This window comes from Bos indicus x Bos taurus, chromosome 4 (assembly GCF_003369695.1).
Source record: "Bos indicus x Bos taurus breed Angus x Brahman F1 hybrid chromosome 4, Bos_hybrid_MaternalHap_v2.0, whole genome shotgun sequence".
Classification (NCBI taxonomy): Eukaryota; Metazoa; Chordata; class Mammalia; order Artiodactyla; family Bovidae; genus Bos; species Bos indicus x Bos taurus.
Genome location: NC_040079.1, coordinates 99,091,366 through 99,110,673, shown reverse-complemented (window position 1 = coordinate 99,110,673; position 19,308 = coordinate 99,091,366). Strand labels below are relative to the sequence as shown.

Sequence of the window (19,308 nt, the reverse complement as noted above, 5' to 3'; positions counted from 1 at the left end):
AGCCAAGCTATCAAAGGAACCTAAGTGTCCGTCGAAAGATGAATGGATAAAGAAGATGTGGTATATATGTATACAATGAAATACTGCTCAGCCATAAAAATGAATGAAATCTGGTCATTTTCAACAGTATGTATGGGCCTAGAAGATATTATGCTAAGTGAAATAATAAGACAGAAATACTGTATAATTTCACTTATATGTAGAATCTTCTAAAAAATGAACAAATAGAACAAAAGAACAATTCATAAATACAGAGAACAAACAGGTGGTTGCCAGAGGGGGTAGGGTTTGGGGGGAATGAGTGAAAGAGGTGAGGTAGATTAAGAGTTACCAAAAAAATGAGTCATGGGGATGAAATGTACAGCAAGAGGAATACAGTCAATTCTATTGTTATATTTTTGATGGTGACAGATGATAACTAGACGTATCATGGTGATCATGTGTAATGTGTAGAAATATTGAGTCAGTGTTGTGTACCAGAAACTAACAGTAATGTAGATCAATTATACTTCAGTTAAAAAAAAATACATAGACACTGGGAAGAAATGCATCAAAATGCTAGTGATGGTTATCTCTATGGGGTGGGGATTATGGGTTATTGTTAATCTTTATGTATTTATGCATGTCTTGTAACATTAGAAAGAAGACAATAAAGGTCATTTAAAAAGTTTAATGTTCAGATGATTCTTAATATTACATGTCAAATATGTAAGAATTGATACGGAAGTTTTGAAGAAAATAGTGAGGACCTACCACAGCAGAAATTAAAGGAAAATATAATTATTGTGATAAAAGAAGCATGCCACAATGAATACATAAATCAGTAGATGGAATAGAAAGTTTAGAAATAAGAATTTCATATATGATATATATTATCTTTCAAATCAATACATAGACACGAGTAGATATTATTTGATCTAGAAATCCCACTTTTGAAATCTATTCTACAGAAATAGTGACACATGAATAAAGAATAATACATATGGAAGATTGTTTATTGACATGTTATTTAAATTGATGCTTTTGAAAGTAGAAGTATATAATTGGGGAATGGTATATTAATACAGTGGAATACAAAGCAGTTACTATTTTTAACAAGGTTCTATATATCCTTACCTGAAATGATGTTTATAATTTATTAATAATTTTTAAAGCAAGCTACATATGAATATAGACTCCATTTTGGTTGAAATATGTATGTGAATATATATGTTTGTGGGTGAATAATAACATACATTTATTGAGAGTTCACTATCTGCCAAGAATTTTTTCAAGTTTATCTATGTTAACTGACTTACTCCACACAGCAATCCTACCATGTGGTACCCCCATTTTAGAGATGAGAAAACTGAGGTGCCACAGGTTACGCAGCTCAAATTGACCGAGCAGGGAACTGAATATAGGACAGTTGAGTCCAAACTGTGCTTTTAACCACTGACGTACATAGAGATGGGTGAATGCGAGGGTGAACAGAGACGGCTAGACAGAAAGTCATAAAGATGATTCATGGATATGTCTGTAACGATGAAAAACTTGAAAAAATTGTGCATCAGATTGTTAAAACGTGTCCTCTACAAAGTGGACTTCAGTGGGCCAGATGGGCATTCACTTCTAAAATAATACAATGTTTGTCAAAATAGAGAGTAAGAAAGATGTGATTATGGGTGAGTGTGACTCTTATAATTTTTTTGAATAAAAATAAAAGGTAAAATTATATTCTCAAAGACTCTAAAATGACACATGATTTGTTCATGCCTTACAAATCAGGGTTTCTCAAAGGTGAGGACAGGGCTTTTGAAAATTCTACATTGATTTCAGCTCCACCCGCCCAGTGAAAAGATCTATGTATTAATATTAGAGATGATAAAACAAACTGCATATCAAAATGTAGAGTTTCATTTCATGATCTTATTTTTGGTTAAAATGTTATCAGAACTTATCCTTAGGTTGTGTGATTAGGGATCATTTTAATCTCATTCATAATTGGTACTTTCAAAATTGTCTTCAATGAACATATGTAACTATTATAATCAGAAAAAGCACAATAAAAATAGTAGAAAAAAACAAAAGAACTCTGCCCTCTTTTTATAAGACCTCCAAGTATCCCAGTGCCCCACGATTTCCTTGGTGAGGGAAATTGTCTTCCATTTTTCCTCTGTGGGCCTCAGCAAGAAGCGTGAGTTCCAGGCGTCCAGGGAACAGTTATTGAATGACTTATTTTGAATCTTGGTCATTTCAGGAGAGAGACTGGGTAGACATGGAAGAGGTGAAATCTAAGAGTAAAAGGACTACCAGTCAGATTGCTCAACTTAAACTGATAGAAACAGATACTAAGTCAAGAAGAGAATTAGCTAAAGGAAGTGACCTCCGGTCAGTGAGAAGGGTTCAGTCAAGCCTTAACTTTTCAGCAATCTGCTCTTTGGTTTAGGTGAGTTAATTAACCCTAATTTTGCAAGTACCTGTACAAGAAAATGATGATCTGATCATGTCTGATTTCTATTATTCTCTATGATCACAGTTCTGCCATTCAAATGCCCTAAATAATTGTTGACGTATTTCTTGAAAATTTTAGGTTATCTCTCACAAGATGGTAAACTCAGGGTTACAAACAAAACTAAATAAAACACTCATCATGATTATTAGTAAATAGTTATATTTAGAAAAATCAGGCAAAAAAATAAACTGTTCAAGCAGCTTTAGCCTCAATTCTGTCATAGTTTTAAAGCTAGAATCCTCCTCAGACCCCTATTTGCATAAAAATAAGCTTAAAACAAAAATTATCATTTTAAGATCATAAATTTCTGTAAGACCTTGAACCCTCAATCTTCTTTTGGTCATGTGCATTCTCTAATATGTAAATTCCTAAAATAATGATGATGTCTCAATAATCTCATATGGGTTAGCTATTTCCTATATAATAATAATAATAAATGATTTTATATATAACAAAAAATTACAGAAAAGCACTGAACCAACCCACTGTAGTAAATAAGTTTACAAGAAATAAATTATCCCAACTGCAGATTTTCAAGACCAATAAAACCTTTACTGTAGCATTGAGCCATGGACGTGGCTCTAGTTATAGTTTATAGTTATAGTATTATGTGCAATTTTAAACTAACTGGTAAAAGATAAAGTCCTAGATACTGACTGATCTAAAAAAAAAGAAAGAAAGGTGAATTTTTTAAAAATTCTACTTTGTCTGATGTGGACAGGAGAGATGGAAATATACTTCCTTAGAGTGCATTTTCACTTTTAATAATCACCTGCTTTAGAAAAGCACTGGGTTTAGGATCAGGCTGATTATTAACTATGTTCATTGACTGTGTTCACAGGGTTTTGCCATACCTTACTTCTTTCAGTCTTCACAACACTCACATCTTCTGACTCCAGGTTCCATGCTTAAACCCTGAACTCATTTGGTAAATCAAACAGGTTAATACAGTTTAGCAGGATTGCCTGTAAAAGAGATATATTTTTAATTATGTTCTTTTAATATTTAGTCAAAGGAAAACAAAAAATAAGATGAAGCATTTTCCTCTACTGGAAAAAAAAAGTGTATACATCCTGTTATTCACATATGTTTAATTTCAACAATTCTGTGGTCATGAATCAGTAATGGAAATAAAATTAGCTGCCTCTCAACTCTAAGATTTTATGATTTGGAGAATGAAGGCCACTTGAAGCCAATTTTTTGTTTTGTTTTTTTACTAGCTCATCCCAGTGAATTTCACAATGAATTAATTATATTATTTAACATTGCTATTTATTTTATAGATTAAACTATGTATCATTTTCCCTTGGGCATTAACATTCTAGAAGAACAAGCACCTTGAATTTAACCAAGGTCCCATACCTCAAATCTTCAGACTCTTAGTGAAAAACAAAAAACAAACAAAAAAACTTATCCACCTTGGTAGTTTTTATCTGGACTAAGAGAGGATTGATACATTGACCAAAAAAAAAAAGTAATTTAATCCAAAATCAGTTATTTAACCACACATTTTCAGCATGTGTTACCATAAGATCAGAGAACAAAATAATGAGATATTCGTCTCTGAGTGAGCCTACAGTCTTGTGAGAGAAAACTTGCTTGAGAGTGTGGTAGTTGCTATAATGTAAGAGCATACCAAGAGCATTAGGAAAAGAGAGTTTCCTAAAATTTAGAGATGCCAAGGGTATAATGACAATGAAGATGTATATCTTCAATTAAACCTGAAAGAAATGGTAAAACTTCAATAGATGGATAGTGGAAGAAGGGCAATAGCATGAAGAGGAGAAAATAATCACTTTTAAGAACGTAGGTTATGAAAGAGAAAAAGAGAAAATAAAGGCATGGAAAAGAAACTGACATCTGGTTTTAGAGACCTATTTTTGTATAGGAAATGGGCAGTTCTTATCTGAACTAGACTTAGAAACATATTTCTTAAAGGATTGGATTTGGAGAAGTGAATTAACCATTCATCAATCTCAGCTGAGTTTATGCCAGACAGTATTGCAGGCTTATATTTACTTATCCATTTAATGGGCTTCCCTGGTGGCTCAATGGTAAAGAATCTGCCTGCCAATGCAGGAGATGTGGGTTTGATCCCTGGGTTGGAAGGATCCCCTGGAGGAGGGCTTGGCACTCCAGTATTCTTGTCTGGGAAATCCCATGGACAGAGGAGCCTGGCAGTCTAGTCCATGGGGTTGCAAACAACAACACATTTAATAATTACAATTTTACAAGGATTCCTGTCTGTATTCCCATTTCACAGACAAGAAAAATGAGATACGAGAGCATAAAGATTCAGACATGACTTAGTGACTGAACAACAACAATGCAAAAAAACCCACAATAAACAAAAATATCAAAATTTTAAGTAAAGGAAGATCAGTATTTTTTCCTTTGTTTCAGCATCCAATATGATCCCATCTAGCACTGTTAACAAGTCTGTCCTTATTTTAAACTTTGCTATTTTTATCGTAATTTTTTGCATTAATCTTGATTTTAAAAAACGCTGCCTTAAAATATTATTGACCTTGATTCTTGAACATTTTTGGTGCCCTTGTAAATTTTGCATCCCAGGCAGGTACCTCACTTGCTGTGTGCCAAGTCGCTTCAGTCATGTCTGACTCTTTGTGACCCTGTAGACTGTAGCCCACCAGGCTCCTCTGTCCATGGGATTCTCCACGCAAGAATACTGGAGTGGGTTACCAGGCCCTCCTCCAGGAGATCTTCCAGATCCAGGGATTGAACCCACTTTTATTATGTCTCCTGCATTGGCAGGTTTTTTTTTTTACCACTAGTGCCACCTGGGAAGCCCACCCTAGTGCCTGCATAAGCAAGAGGGAATTTCACTTATCCATCAAAGTTCCTTTTTATTTCTTTAGTAAAAAGAAATTATCTCCTTTCATTTTTATTTAATCATTAAGAGGAATTCCTTCACCAGAAGGAAAGGAATTATCACTAAAACTGAAACTGAACTTAAGTGATAACTCTGATTTTTAAATTGTCCTAATTCTAGATCACCAGTTTTCATATTTTTTTTTCCCTAGAGGAAGGAAGAGAACACATGATTTTAACTTTACAGATAAGAAAACCGAGACATGTAACGGTTCAGTGACAAAGCTAAACTTCCTAGTGCTAAATGGGACACATGAGATCAGAAGTTCTCTAGGACAAGTCTGAAGAAAATAAAAATACAATGCGTACTTACATGAACAAATCTTGGCCAAATAATTTGTCTTGAAAGAGTAAGGAACATATGTTTTTGAATTAGACACAGTGAGCTTGAATTCCCCTTTGGCCACTCACTAGTTCCATGATCTTTGACAAGTTACAAAGCTTCAGTTGCCTCATTTATAAAATAAGCCTTCTCATATCTACCTAACATTGTGTTAGGAGAAAAAAAGAATGTAGCTAATAGTTTTTAGCAATTAGGATCTCGATCTGTGACAGAGGGCATATACAAAGGAGAAAAATTCATATTATTAATTTTTTAGAGGTTACATACATTAATAGAAGGACAGAGGAACCAAAAGGGATAGTGCGCCTAAGGGTACAGTTGCTTGAATCCAAAGGAGAGAAAAAGTTGGTTATTTGTCTTTAAAAGTACAGGGACTTTTGGTAGAGGAAGTCGAGGAAATAAATACTCTGACCTTACTGTCCTCTCCCTCTGATTTTCAAGCAGCCCCTAAGCCAGAGGACACCGAAGCCCAATTGCTCTAGGTCATGCAGTTGGGTCTTAAGGGAGGGCTACAAGGTGCAGAAGGATGGAGAAGGAGTTTAGAGGAGCAAAAGAAAGCTTACCACCTCATAATGTGCATACATGCTCAGTCGTTCAATCTTGTCCAACTCTTTGCGACCCCATGGACTGCAGCACGCCAGGCTTCCCTGTCCATCACCAACTCCCAGAGCCTACTCAAACTCATGTCCATCACATCAGTGATGCCATCCAACCATCTCATCCTCAGTTGTCCCCTTCTCTTCCCACCTTCAAGCTTTCCCAGCATCAGGGTCTTTTCCAATGAGTTCATTCTTTGCATCAGGTGGCTAAAGCATTGGAGTTTCAGCTTCAGCATCGGTCCTTCCAGTAAATATTCAGGACTGATTTCCTTTAGGATTGACTGGTTGAATCTCCTTGTGAGAGAGTCAATTCCTAGGTAGGTTGACAAGAAGTCGGGGGTTCCCAATGAGAGAGGGGTCTGGAATTCTCAACAGGGAGGAAAGGACAAACTTTTTTTCCTCTTCATTCCTTAGGATTATATAACAATAATGTATCCTGCTTGAGGACAGTTTCTGGAAAAAACCTTCTGGCAGCCCTGTAATCTTAAAATGTAAGTTTTATGAGAGTGGGTCTAGTAAGGTCTTCACAACCTCCAGACATTCTTTCAATACACTGTAATAACTAATCTAAAGTATATAACTCCATTGCTAACAGTAGTGAGGGGGTACTCTTTCTGCCCCCTTTTGATGTCTATGTCAGAAGCTTTCTCTATCTCTTTTATATTTTAATAAACTTTATTACACAAAAGCTCTGAGTGATCAAGCCTCGTCTCTGGCCCTGTATTGAATTCTTCTCCTCCGGAGGCCAAGAATCCCAGCGTCTTTTGTGGTTCAGCAACCACCTTTCATCTTGGGGGCTCATCCGGGGTTCTTCAGGACAAGGTAAGGATGCTTGGAGCTCTAGTTCTTAGTTCTAGTGAACACATTTTCTGCTGTACTTTACTAACTCTACAGTGTGCTTACGTGACTGAATGACATGCCCTGTGTGACGCAAGTGAGGAGCCCTGTTCTGCGTTTCTACAGTGACCTCATAGGGCTTATGGCAGAAACCTGTTGGGGTTTATAACAACCTGCCAATGCCAAGAGGTACCCAATGTCTCCTTCGGGTACCAAGCAGAAATGGACAAAGCGTGTGGACTGAACTTTCCTTTTTCGGTCAAACTTTGCTGTCTCTTTGACCGTTTCATAACTTCTTGGGAATTAGAACTACTAACCTATCTGTTGGATCGTAGACTTTCAAGGGACTTGTGATCTATGCTGTTACTGTGTACCGGTACTCAGGTCCCAAACTTGGATTGATAGTCAGGAAGTGTCTAGCTAGGAGTCAAAAGTTTGAAAGTTGGATGGAGCTCTAGCTCCAGGAGCATCTCTGAGGTTAAAGGTTACTTAGATTGGAAGTGCAATGGGTTTCTTACTCCGATAACACTAGCTCTTAGTGGACCAGAGGAGAATTTCCAGTGGCTTCTGTCCCAACTCCTTAGATATTCTTTCTGTAAAATCTGTGGGAATGAACTGGAAGGACTAGCCCTAATAACTGGAGGACAAAAATCACTTTTTCCTCACTGGCCAGCTCTTCACCATCTCTTTTGCTATCGCTTATACTGGTGTGGTGACACTTGGAAGGAACATCTCAGTTTTATGTTCATACCAGTCTTATTGTGGTCAGGAATATACTCAGGGTCGTGCACAAGCACTCAGGTGATGAATGTTTCCCCCAGCGGGTCTTAGATTGGGAGGCATTCTGGAAGGTTACTCTGACAGCACCCCGGGTGGCATCAGAGGCAAGCAAGGTTTTAATGGTGAGGAACTAGACATCAGTCTGGAATGCCATCAGGTCTACCCCTGGTGCATCTCCACCCCACCTTGGTGGTACAACCAGGAGGGACGAGTACGGTGCCTGCATCTGTAAGGGACAGACTAAGTCTAACCAGGGAAGGAAAGCTTAGGTGTAAAGTCTGTCTACACCTCCATCTAGAGCAGGGAGGGATGCCTCCAGTAGAAAGATGGTGCTGGTCACTTTTTTTCTCTCTTACATATGGGAGCTAACAATTCCAGCCTCGCTCCTTTGACACGCCTGATCTTCCTATGTGATACTGCATGGCCATGGTATCCATTGGAGGATGGTGAACGGTGGCCGGTTGGAGGGTTTCTTAATTATAATACTGTTTTACAATTAGACCGGTTCTGTAGAAAACAAGGGAAATGGATAGCAGCAGCATATGTGTTGCTCTTTTTCTCTCTGCAAGGCATGCCAGACTTACGTCCTAAGGGTATAGTTTTGGGTGTGCAACCTTTAGCTCCCTTTTGTCTTCCTACTTTGCCCCCTTACCTGGGGCTCCAAACTGAGCAAACTGAAAGTCAGAGAACCATCCCCAGGAAGGGTTGCTTTGGTCTCAGTAAAAACCCAAACTGAGAGTCAAACAGCCCAAGTAGAGGTCCAAACAACCCCTGTCTCAGTACGACCTCAGACTACTCTGGTTTCAATAGAAACTCAGACAATCGAAGTAAGAGAAGCTCAGACAGCAAAAACTAATGGTGAAATACAGGATGAGATGGAGGACAGGAGACAAAGAGATGGAGAAAAGCAGGTTTCTCCAATCTATCCCTGGGATGGTATGTGCAGAGCAGCCAGAGAGGCTGAGAAACAGCCACACAAGCTGTTGCCTCTACATGAAGCATCCACCAGGAGAAATAATCAGTCTATGAGAGTTAATAAGCCCTTTTCTTATCAAGAAATAGAAAGAATCAAGGAGGATCTGGGAGACTATTTAGAGGACCCAGAAAAATATATTAGAGCTTTTAAAGGTGTTACTCAGCTTTATGACCTTACATGGAAGGATATGATATATATCTTGGGACAAATGCTGACTCCCAGCTCAAAAAGTCGAGTTTGGCGGAACGCTGTTGCTTATGGAGATGAATGGCTTGGAAATGAATCAGTAGGGAAGAGGGAGAATGAGATAGCCGCCCTCCCCACTGGGAATCAGGCAGTCCCAACTATAGTGAAGGAGGAAACAGAAAAGGCTCCATCTTGAAATCAGAAGTCCATCTTGGGCCGGACTGTGGACTTTGAACTATATGCCCAGTATCTATGGAAATGACATATCAACTGGAAAACCAGGCCCCCTGAAGGAAGAGCCCCAGGGCTCCTACCTAGACTCTCAGTCACCTAAAAGAATACCCTAATTATCTGTGTAACCAAATAGACTCATACATTCTATTATGCTTATTGGGGTATGACCACAGGCCTATTGATAATTGTCCATTGTTAACTATCTAGGCTTAAGGTATATGATTGCGGGTAAACTTTGTATCTTTCTTTTTCCTTTGTTCAGACTAGTTTGAGGGAACCTTATACACTTAAGGTATATAGTGAAAGTGAAGTTGCTCAGTTGTGTCCGACTCTTTGCGACCCATGGACTGTAGCCCGCCAAGCTCTTCTGTCCATGGGATTCTCCAGGCAAGAATACTGGAGTGGGTTGCCATTTCCTTCTCCAGGGGATCTTCCTGACCCAGGGGTCAAACCCAGGTCTCCCACATTGCAAGCAGACGCTTTAACCTCTGTGCCACCAGGGTAATCTTAGGGTATATAAGGTTTTCACAAAAACTGGTCGGGGTCCTTGGCTAAGAGGAGACTCTGCCTTGGGCCTGCCGGTGTCCACTATCTGCACTGTCCTTCTGAGTGAGATTGTTTCCCAGAACGCGTGGCTACAACTGTAGAACCAGACTGGAACTATAACAAGGCTAAAAAAGGGAGATGGGATCAGAGTCATTTTGTCGGATGTATTCTTGAAGGACTCAGGCAAATGCATGCTAAAACTTTAAACTATGCCAAAGTGGCAAACATAGAACAGGAGAAGGAAGCTCCTGGTAAATTCCTAGATAGACTGAGAGAAGCCCTTTGCAGATTCACTGAGACTGATCCCGAAAGTGAAGAGGGAAGAGTGATCTTAAAAGATTTCGCACTCACTTACAGCTCCATATATCCACCGTAAGCTATTAAAACAAGCGTATGGACCAAACCAGTCTTTAGATAATTTGTTGCAACCAGGTCAAACAGTCTATTATGGTAGGTAATATGAGGAAAAGAAAGAAAGGCCGAAAAAGACAAAGGAACAGTCGGAAGCCCTTGTAATGGCTGTCAGAACCGTTCTTAAACAGCCTGAGAAAAATCCCAAGAGGGACCCAGGTGAAAAGGGATGGGTTTGCTATTACTGTGGAAAGGAGGGGCACCTCAAGCGGGATTGCCCTCAGGCATCTAAGCCGCCCCCGGCTCCATGTCCAGTCTACAGGGGACCACACTGGAGGAGAGACTCCCCCAAGAGGTTTAGGTGTCAGGGGTCAGACTCTCAAGACAATCAGGACTGAAGGTGCCTGAGGGTCCCCACACAAGCTCCCATCCTAATTACACCTGAGGAACCCCGGGTGGTAATAATTGTGGGGGGCCAATCCACCGATTTCCTTTTAGATACTGGGGCAGCTTACTCTGTGTGCTTACTGAAGCCCCTGGCCCACTTTATTCCCTATCTGCTTCCATAGTGACTGTCTGGGCAGTCCACTGTCCAGTCCACTTTGCCTATTTGGGCAAAGTTTGTCACGGGATCTACAAAACTTTAATAGCTCCGAAGCAGTTATGCTATAATATATAGATGATATTTTGCTCTGTGCTGAGACAGAGGAAGCTTGCTTACAAGCCTCAGAGGAATTCTTAAGCTTTCTAGCAAGCTAAGGTTACAAGGCATCAAGAGAAAAGGCTCAGTTTTGTCAACAATCTGTTAGATATCCGAGCCTAATCATATCAAAAGGGACTAGGGCCATAGGCCCTGAAAGAATTAAACCTATACTAAATCATCCCCTGCCTATGACTTTGAGGCAATTGAGAGGATTTTTAGGAATCACAGGCTACTGCTGCATTTGGATTCCAGGTTATGGGGAACTTGCCCGGCCTTTATATGAATTTATAACTGAGACCCAGCAGGCCCAAACCAACAAACTGGTTTGGTCTCCAGATGCTCAAAAGGCTTTTAAGGCTTTTTGAACTGCTCTCCTGAAAGCTCCCGCTCTGAGCTTGCCCACAGGGTCAGAATTTAATTTGTTTGTCACTGAAAGAAGAGGTATGGCCCTGGGTGTTTTGACACAACCCTGAGGGCCTCACCAGCAACCTATTGCTTATCTAAGTAGAGAATTAGACCTAATTTCACTAGATTGCATTGTGTAAGAGTAATTGGGGCAATGGCTTTATTAATACCTGAGGCCTTAAAAAAATTATGGACGAAATCTTACTGTACTGACTTATGATGTAAGTGGAATCTTAAATTATAAGGTTAATACTTGGATGACAGACAGTAGGCTTCTTAAATATCAGTCATTGTTGTTAGAAGGACCAATAACTAAGCTTTAAAGTTTGTGGAAATGTAAATCCTGCCACTTTCCTTCCTGAGAAGGAAAATGAAACACCTGATCATGATTGCTTCCAATTTCTAACTTTAAACTATGCAGCTTGGGAAGATCTAATGGATACCCCATTAGACAATCCTGACACAGAAAGATTTACAGATGGCAGTTCTTTTGTTAGGGATGGGAAGCATAAAGTAGGTAACCTACAGCCGCTATGCTGAGAGCTGAACACTAAGTATGTTTATTTGACTTTACATGCTCATGCTGCAATATGGAAAGAAAGACAGTTTTATATGGCAACAGGAGAACCTATTAAGCATTTCAGAGAGATCGAGAGACTTTTAACTGCTGTATATTGCCCTAAAGAAGTAGCTGTTATGCATTGCAAAGGGCACAGCAGGGATGGGAGTAAAGTAGCAGAAGGTAATCAGCTGGCTGACTGTCAAGCCAGAAAAGCGCATTTTTACAAAACCCCTTCACTGCAGACACCCTTAATCTGGACAGGTCCTGTGGAACAGGAAAAACTACAACATACTGAGGAAGATTTAGAAAGATATGCAAAAAGAGGAGCAAAGATTACTGATAAAGGATGGTTACAGTCGGAGGATGGATGATTAATAATTCCTGAAAATGCTCAATGGAAAAGTTTTCCTAAAGCCTTAGAATTAACTAATTATGTAACTCAGTCCTCAGCTTTTCAACAGGCATTGATGGAACTCTGAGAGGTGTCTCCTGACCCAGCCTCTGAGTCAAGCAAGCCTCTACTTGAGCCAGGAGCCAAGCTGCTGAAAAAAACATTGGGATCTGGGGGCCAATCTCTCGAGCCCCTCTGGGAAGGCCCTAATTACCAGGTTATTCTTTCTTCTCCCACAGCTGTCAAAGTGGCAGGAATTGATTCATGGGTGCATCACACTCGAGTTAAGAGGTGGCACCCTGACCAGAAGGAAGTGACATCATTTTATGTCTTTACTTTCTATACTCTGACTTTGTACTTTTTAGATGGGCCTGATAATCTATGTGAGCCTACTTCTGCTGACTCCAAAAGTCCTGAGTCTGCCATTTGACCTTCAAGACAATGCCTTCCTGTCTTGAACTCATTCCTATGTCACATTCCACAATCCATCTAATTGCTGGGTCTGCGGAATGATCCCCTTATCATCAGTGGAAGGCTTCCCGTGGTGGACATCTCCACTTCAAGGAAAAGACTCTCTTCAACTCTGTAATGACATCTAACAATCTTAAGATGGACTGATGTAACTATGGACATAATGTGACTTTTGAGTTTAACTTGGTTTAATGACTATTTTGCCTTACATATATAACTGTAAAACATGGTTTGTTTCTAACCGTCTGAAAGCTTTTAAGTTACAAATGGTTGTCCAAGCTCCTATGAGTGCCACAGCCTCCTCCAACTATTACTTGGGACCCCTGGAACAGAGACCCTCAATATGAGGGTTAGGAGAATATGTTGCCTCAGCAATTTAGGGACAATACCCCTAAATAGCAGGAAGTAGTTATGGAATGAAAACGATGCCCCTTTCCCTTGGCAAAATAATGCTCTTAAAAGAAAAGGAGGGGGGGTGGGGGAATGAGAGAGTCACTTCCTAGGAGGCTTGATAAGAAGTCTGGGGGTCCCCAAGGAGAGAGGGATCTGGAATTCTCAAGGAGGAGGAAAGGATAAACTTTTTTTCCTCTACATTCCTTAGGGTTATATAACAATAATGTATCCTGTTTGAGGACAGTTTCTGGAAAAAACCTTCTGGCTAATCCTGTAATCTTAAAATGTAAATTATGGGAGTGGGTCTAGTAAGGTCTTCACAACCTCCAGACATGCTTTTGATTCACTGTAATAATTAAAGTATATAACTTCATGCTAACATTAGTGAGGGGGAACTCTTTCTGCCCCCTTCTAATGTCTATGTCAAAAGCTTTCTCTATCTATTTTATACTTTAATAAACTTTATTACACAAAAGTTCTGAGTAATCAAGCCTCATTTCTGGCCCCGTATTGAATTCTTCTCCTCTGGAGGCCAAGAATCCTGGAATCTTTTGTGGTTCAGCAACAACCTTAAACTTGCTGTCCAAGGGACTCTCAAGAGTCTTCTCCAACACTATAGTTCAAAAACATCAATTCTTCGGTGCTCAGCCTTCTTTATAGTGTAACTCTCACATCTGTACATGACCACTGGAAAAACCATAGCTTTGACTAGATGGATCTTTGTTGGCAAAGTAATGTCTCTGCTTTTTAATACGCTGTCTAGGTTGGTCATAGCTTTTCTTCCAAGGAGCAAGCGTCTTTTAATTTCATGGCTGCAGTAACCATCTGTGGTGATTTTGGAGCCCAAGAAAAGCCTCTCACTGTTTCCATTGTTTCCCCATCTATTTGCCATGAAGTGATGGGACCAGATGCCATGATCTTAGTTTTCTGAATGTTGAGTTTTTAAGCCAGCTTTTTCACTCTCCTCTTTCACTTGCATCAAGAAGCTCTTGAGTTCTTCTTCGCTTTCTGCCATAAGGGTGGTGTCATCTGTGAATCTGAGGTTATTGATACTTTTCCCAGCAATCTTGATTCCAGCTTGTGCTTCATCCAGCCCGGTATTTCACATGATGTACTGTGCATATACGTTAAATAAGCAGGGTGACAATATACAGCTTTGATGTACTCCTTTCCTGATTTGGAACCAGTCTGTTGTTTCATGTCCAGTTCTAACTGTTGCTTCTTGATCTGCATATAAATTTCTCAGGAGGCAGGTCAGGTGGTCTGGCATTCCCATCTCCTGAATTATTTCCCACAGTTTGTTGTGATCCACATAGTCAAAGGCTTTGGCGTAGTCATTAAAGCAAAAGTAAATGTTTTCCTGGAACTCTCTTGCTTTTTTGGTGATCCAGCAGATGTTGGCAATTTGATCTCTGGTTCCTCTGCCTTTTCTAAATTCAGCTTGAACATTTGGAAGCAACAAGAGAAGAATCTACACATGGACATCACCAGATGGTCAAAACTGAAATCAGATTGACTATATTCTTTGCAGCCAAAGATGGAGAAGCTCTATACAGTCAGTAAAAACAAGACCAGGAGCTGACTGTGGCTCAGATCATGAACTCCTCATTACCAAATTCAGACTTAAATTGAAGAAAGTAGGGAAAACCACTAGACCATTCAGTTATGACCTAAATCAAATCCCTTACGATTATACAGTGGAAGTGACAAATAGATTCAAGGGATTAGATCTGACAGACAGGGTGCCTGAAGAACTATGGACAGAGGTGCGTGACATTGTACAGGAGACAGTAGTCAAGACCATCCCCAAGAAAAAGAAATGCAAAAAGGCAAAATGGCTGCCTGAGGAGGCCTTACAAATAGCTGAGAAAAGAAAAGCAAAAGGCAAAGGAGAAGAGGAAATATATACCCATTTGAATGCAGAGTTCCAAAGAATAGCAAGGAGAGATAAGAAAGCCTTCCTCAGTGATCTGTGCAAAGAAATAGAGGAAAACAATAGAATGGGAAAGACTAGAGATCTCTTCAAGAAAATTAGAGATACCAAGGGAATATTTCATGCAAAGATGGGCACAATAAAGGACAAAAATTGTATGGACCTAACAGAAGCAGAAGATATTAAGAAGAGGTGGCAAGAATATACAGAAGAACTGTACAAAAAAGATCTTCATAACCCAGATAATGAAGATAGTATGATCATTCACCTTGAGCCAAACATCCTGGAGTCAGAAGTCTTGTGGGCCTTAGGAAGCATCCCTATGAACAAAACTAGTGGAGGTGATGGAATTCCAGTTGAGCTATTTCAATTCCTAAAAGATGATGCTGTGAAAGTGCTGCACTCAATATGCCAGCAAATTTGTAAAACTCAGCAGTGGCCACAGGACTGGAAAAGGTCAGTTTTCATTCCAATCCCAAAGAAAGGCAATGCCAAAGAATGCTCAAACAAACACAGGTAGTTGTGCATTTAATTCAAATAACAATCTTTAAGGTGAAAACTATTATTTTCCCATTTTATACATGAGGAACCTGAGGCTTGCTGTAGTTAGGAAGTTGCTAAAGCCTCAGAACCAAGAATGCTTGCTTGCAAGAAATGTTGTTTGCAACATTGTGTTAGCAAAATATAGACAAAATTTAAATATCTATGAACCTCAACAGATTAAATAATTTACAGTACATTTATAAGATTTAATACCATGTGTCAGTAAAAAGAAGAGGCTCTATGAGTACTGGGTATTGATATTTTGATATGTTGTTACAGAACAGTGTGTATATTACCATTTCTGTTAGAAAATAAAATTACTATGCTATCTATATTCTTGTAGATAAAAGAATATCAAATATGTCTGGAAAAATACACAAGAAACTGGTAACTCAGCTGCCTCTGGTGAAAGCTGAAATAGAGATACATTTTTATTGCTCACCTATACTTCTGAATTCTTTTTCCATGGTCATGTAATACCTATTTCAAAACAAATTAATTAAGGAAAAATCAAATTGTATGTAATTAGTGACCTCCAGAGAAGGCAATGGCACCCCTCTCCAGTACTCTTGCCTGGAAAATCCCATGGATGGAGAAGCCTGGTAGACTGCAGTCCATGGGGTCGCTAAGAGTTGGACACGACTGAGCGACTTCACTTTCATTTTTCACTTTTCATGCATTGGGGAAGGAAATGGCAGCCCACTTCAGTGTTCTTGCCTAGAGAATCCCAGGGATGGGGGAGCGTGGTGGGCTGCCGTCTATGGGGTCACATAGAGTCGGACACGACTGAAGCGATTTAGCAGCAGCAGAGGTGACCTCCAGAGAAGCCTGTAATTTGGGAAACAATGACAGAAAATGTACATGCATAAAAACTAGCTTTCTTCCTCTGCATCCTGAGCAATTTGGTTTCTCAATAACAATAAAGTCAATTGCCACATCAGCTTCAGTTAAATGAATGCAAAATAAGGAGTAAACTTTCATCTATATTTTACAGTGCTTAGCCCATGCTACAAAAGCAAAGTCTGTAGGGAAAACAAAAAGATCAGCACCCTGAAGCATTTGTAAGAGGTAACTCACACGGTAAGCTAAGTATATAATACCACAGTCACAAACAACCCAGCCTGAGAACATCCCAAGAGGATTGCTGCTTTTTTTTTTTTTTTCCAAAAAATTTTCTTGGTGAACGAAGCAGGTGGCAAAGAGGTTAACCACAGCTTCCTGAATCCCTGAAGACTTATAGAGCTCTATCCCCGGGGTAAGACTGCTATCCTTCCAGGTTTTCATTCTTTCCAAGAAAACTGACAAGCTGTTTCTCGTGGCACTTTCAAACCGGGAAGATCAAGACAGAGAGAAACTGTGGCCAGCAGGGATGGAGAGACTGGCAGATGAAATGATGGGGTTGATGATTAATTATTACCTAGACAGCCAATTTTTTTTTCCCCCTAAACGATGCACTAAACAGTTTTCATTGTTGATCTCCTCCATCTGTTGCCAAGAAATATGTCCTTCCTGGGAGGACGCATTTCCTGGATTTTCAGTAAGGTTCTCTCAGGATCTCTACGATTTCTGAGATTCCGATTTCCCTCGGGCTGCAGGAAAGGGCGCAGGAGGTTGATACAGGATGCTGCGCTTAGGCTGAGAAGTGATTGGCTGAGATACTCCTGGCTAGTAACTCCTGTCTGGACACTAGGCCCCTCCCTTTGGGGGCCCCGCCCCCTCCCCCGCCTCCCCGCAGAGCACACCCTATAAAACCGCTGCGACCTGGGTCCATCCAATCGGTCTGGGTTCAGTCCGACTCCCAGGTCAGCGAGACCCCGCGTCCACTCCCCGGAACATCGCGTGCCCGAGTCATGGCCCAGGGGCTGTACCACGAGGAGTTCGCCCGCGCGGGCAAGCGGGCGGGGCTGCAGGTCTGGAGAATTGAGAAGTTGGAGCTGGTGCCGGTGCCCGAGAGCGCGTATGGCAACTTCTACGTCGGGGATGCCTACCTGGTGCTCCACACGACGCAGGCCAGCCGGGGCTTCACCTACCGCCTGCACTTCTGGCTGGGTAAGGGGCGAGCCGGCCGCGGGGCTGGCTCGGGGAGGGGCGAGGCCGCCCGGGATTGCGAGTGGCCGGCTGGGGGAAGGCAGCACTAGCTGGACCCACTTGGAGACCCGTCGCGCCGGTTGCGCCCCAGTGGGCGCCCCCTCCAACTTTGGGGTTGGAGACCTTCCACTCGCGAGAGTCCGCGCCTGCAAACGCGTTAGCGAACGCAGGGCGCGGCGAAGTGGGGGAGCAGTCTTACCTCCATGGCTTTGACCTTTGTTGAGTCCATCTCCCAGGTTTTGCAGCTGGTTCCTCTAGCTTCTCCCCCTTTCACGTTCCAGTCTCCAAACTCCCGCTTCCTCCCAGGGCGGCTGCCAGCCACGCCCTGGGGCCGGTCAAGTTAGGCTCACCTTCCGAGAAGTTCAGTCCTGGTTTCCCTGTCAGCTAGGAGATGAAGTCAAACAAGTTTATGGGCATTCGTCCGCAGCCGCGGGAAGTCCTTGAATATATGTATATATATATTTTTTTCCACCCCACCCCGCACACCTCCCCCCCCCGCCCCGCCTTCCTGGACTCAGCTTAGCGTTCTCTAGTAATTGCAACGATTAAGTTAAGTTCTTGGCTGCTTTAAAAATCACATCCCAAGCCTGCACCGCGCTGCTTGCAGCTTTGGTGAACAGAAATTCCTCTTGATTAGGATGCTGGCGGCCTTATCAATACAAAGTAAATAACTTTCTATGGCAGATTTTGTATTTAGATGAGTCGCTTTATAATGACTATTTTTATATTTATTACCTATGTTTTTGAACAAGGACACAGTTTGGAACAAAACAGCTCCTTCATCGGTAGTAATTATTTTGGGCTTCACCCGCGCCGGTCTCTTAGAACACTGGGCCTTGTGTGTTCTACTTTTTCCACCTTCTACTTTTACTCGTAAACATGCTGAATGTCTAACCTCTCCCTGTGAGATCCTGTGCCACTGGGCACACCCCGTCTAACAACACACCGATTATCTGAGCCTTATTGCCTTCGTTGAGAATCAGCTTGCCTCCCCTAGACTGTGTTTATTTATACTTTTATTCATTATGGGGAAAACACACAAAACATACACATTTTGAAGTCCCTGAAAGTCATTTTTCCTTCCTAACATTTGAAGATTTTGAGGCAAGATGGTAGAGAACATTGAGAAGTGATGTTCTCAATATTAGCCACCACCAGGAGCGAACACTTCCAAATGAGAAATCCATACAGGGAGACAGGACTGTTTCATTATAACATTTATTTGATACTAAAATTTTGTGCCTGCTTGAGGAGGCTGAGGCTGAGATCCAAACTCCTTGTGGTTTTCTAGTGTAATGTCACTATTCCTTTTATCACAGTGATCTACTTAGGTTTTACACCAAGAATCACCCCACTGAAATCTTAATGTATAACTTATGTTCATGAATGAGTGAAGCCACATAGAATAGTAATGCCTTCACCTTGGTCCTTTTTTTAGAACTTAGTTTTGCAATGAGTAAAAGTGTTGTAAATGAATGAATGAATCAGACTTCAGAAAGGGAAGGGAAACTAAACTGATGTAGTTCCAGTTTCAAAAAATGTAACAGAAATGCTTTGGGCAGAAACATTTTATGATCTTAA

General features: G+C 40.8%; 1 protein-coding gene and 1 long non-coding RNA gene across 2 annotated transcripts in view; one reads left to right on the top strand and one right to left on the bottom strand.

Annotated features, from left to right (window-relative positions):
* Window positions 1-255: 255 nt before the first annotated feature.
* Window positions 256-18,116, bottom strand: LOC113891676. The gene is made up of 3 exons (XR_003510845.1): window positions 17,927-18,116; window positions 3,349-3,459; window positions 256-2,273 (listed from the first exon to the last, which is right to left on the bottom strand). It is a non-coding gene; the product is annotated as an uncharacterized LOC113891676 (long non-coding RNA).
* The window catches only part of SCIN (scinderin), a 77,945-nt gene continuing 76,026 nt past the window's right edge, over window positions 17,390-19,308 (top strand). The window contains exon 1 of the mRNA XM_027540046.1: window positions 17,390-17,688. Within this exon, the coding sequence (XP_027395847.1) occupies window positions 17,490-17,688 (199 nt within the window). The 5' untranslated portion in view covers window positions 17,390-17,489. The remainder of the gene's footprint in view (window positions 17,689-19,308) is intronic.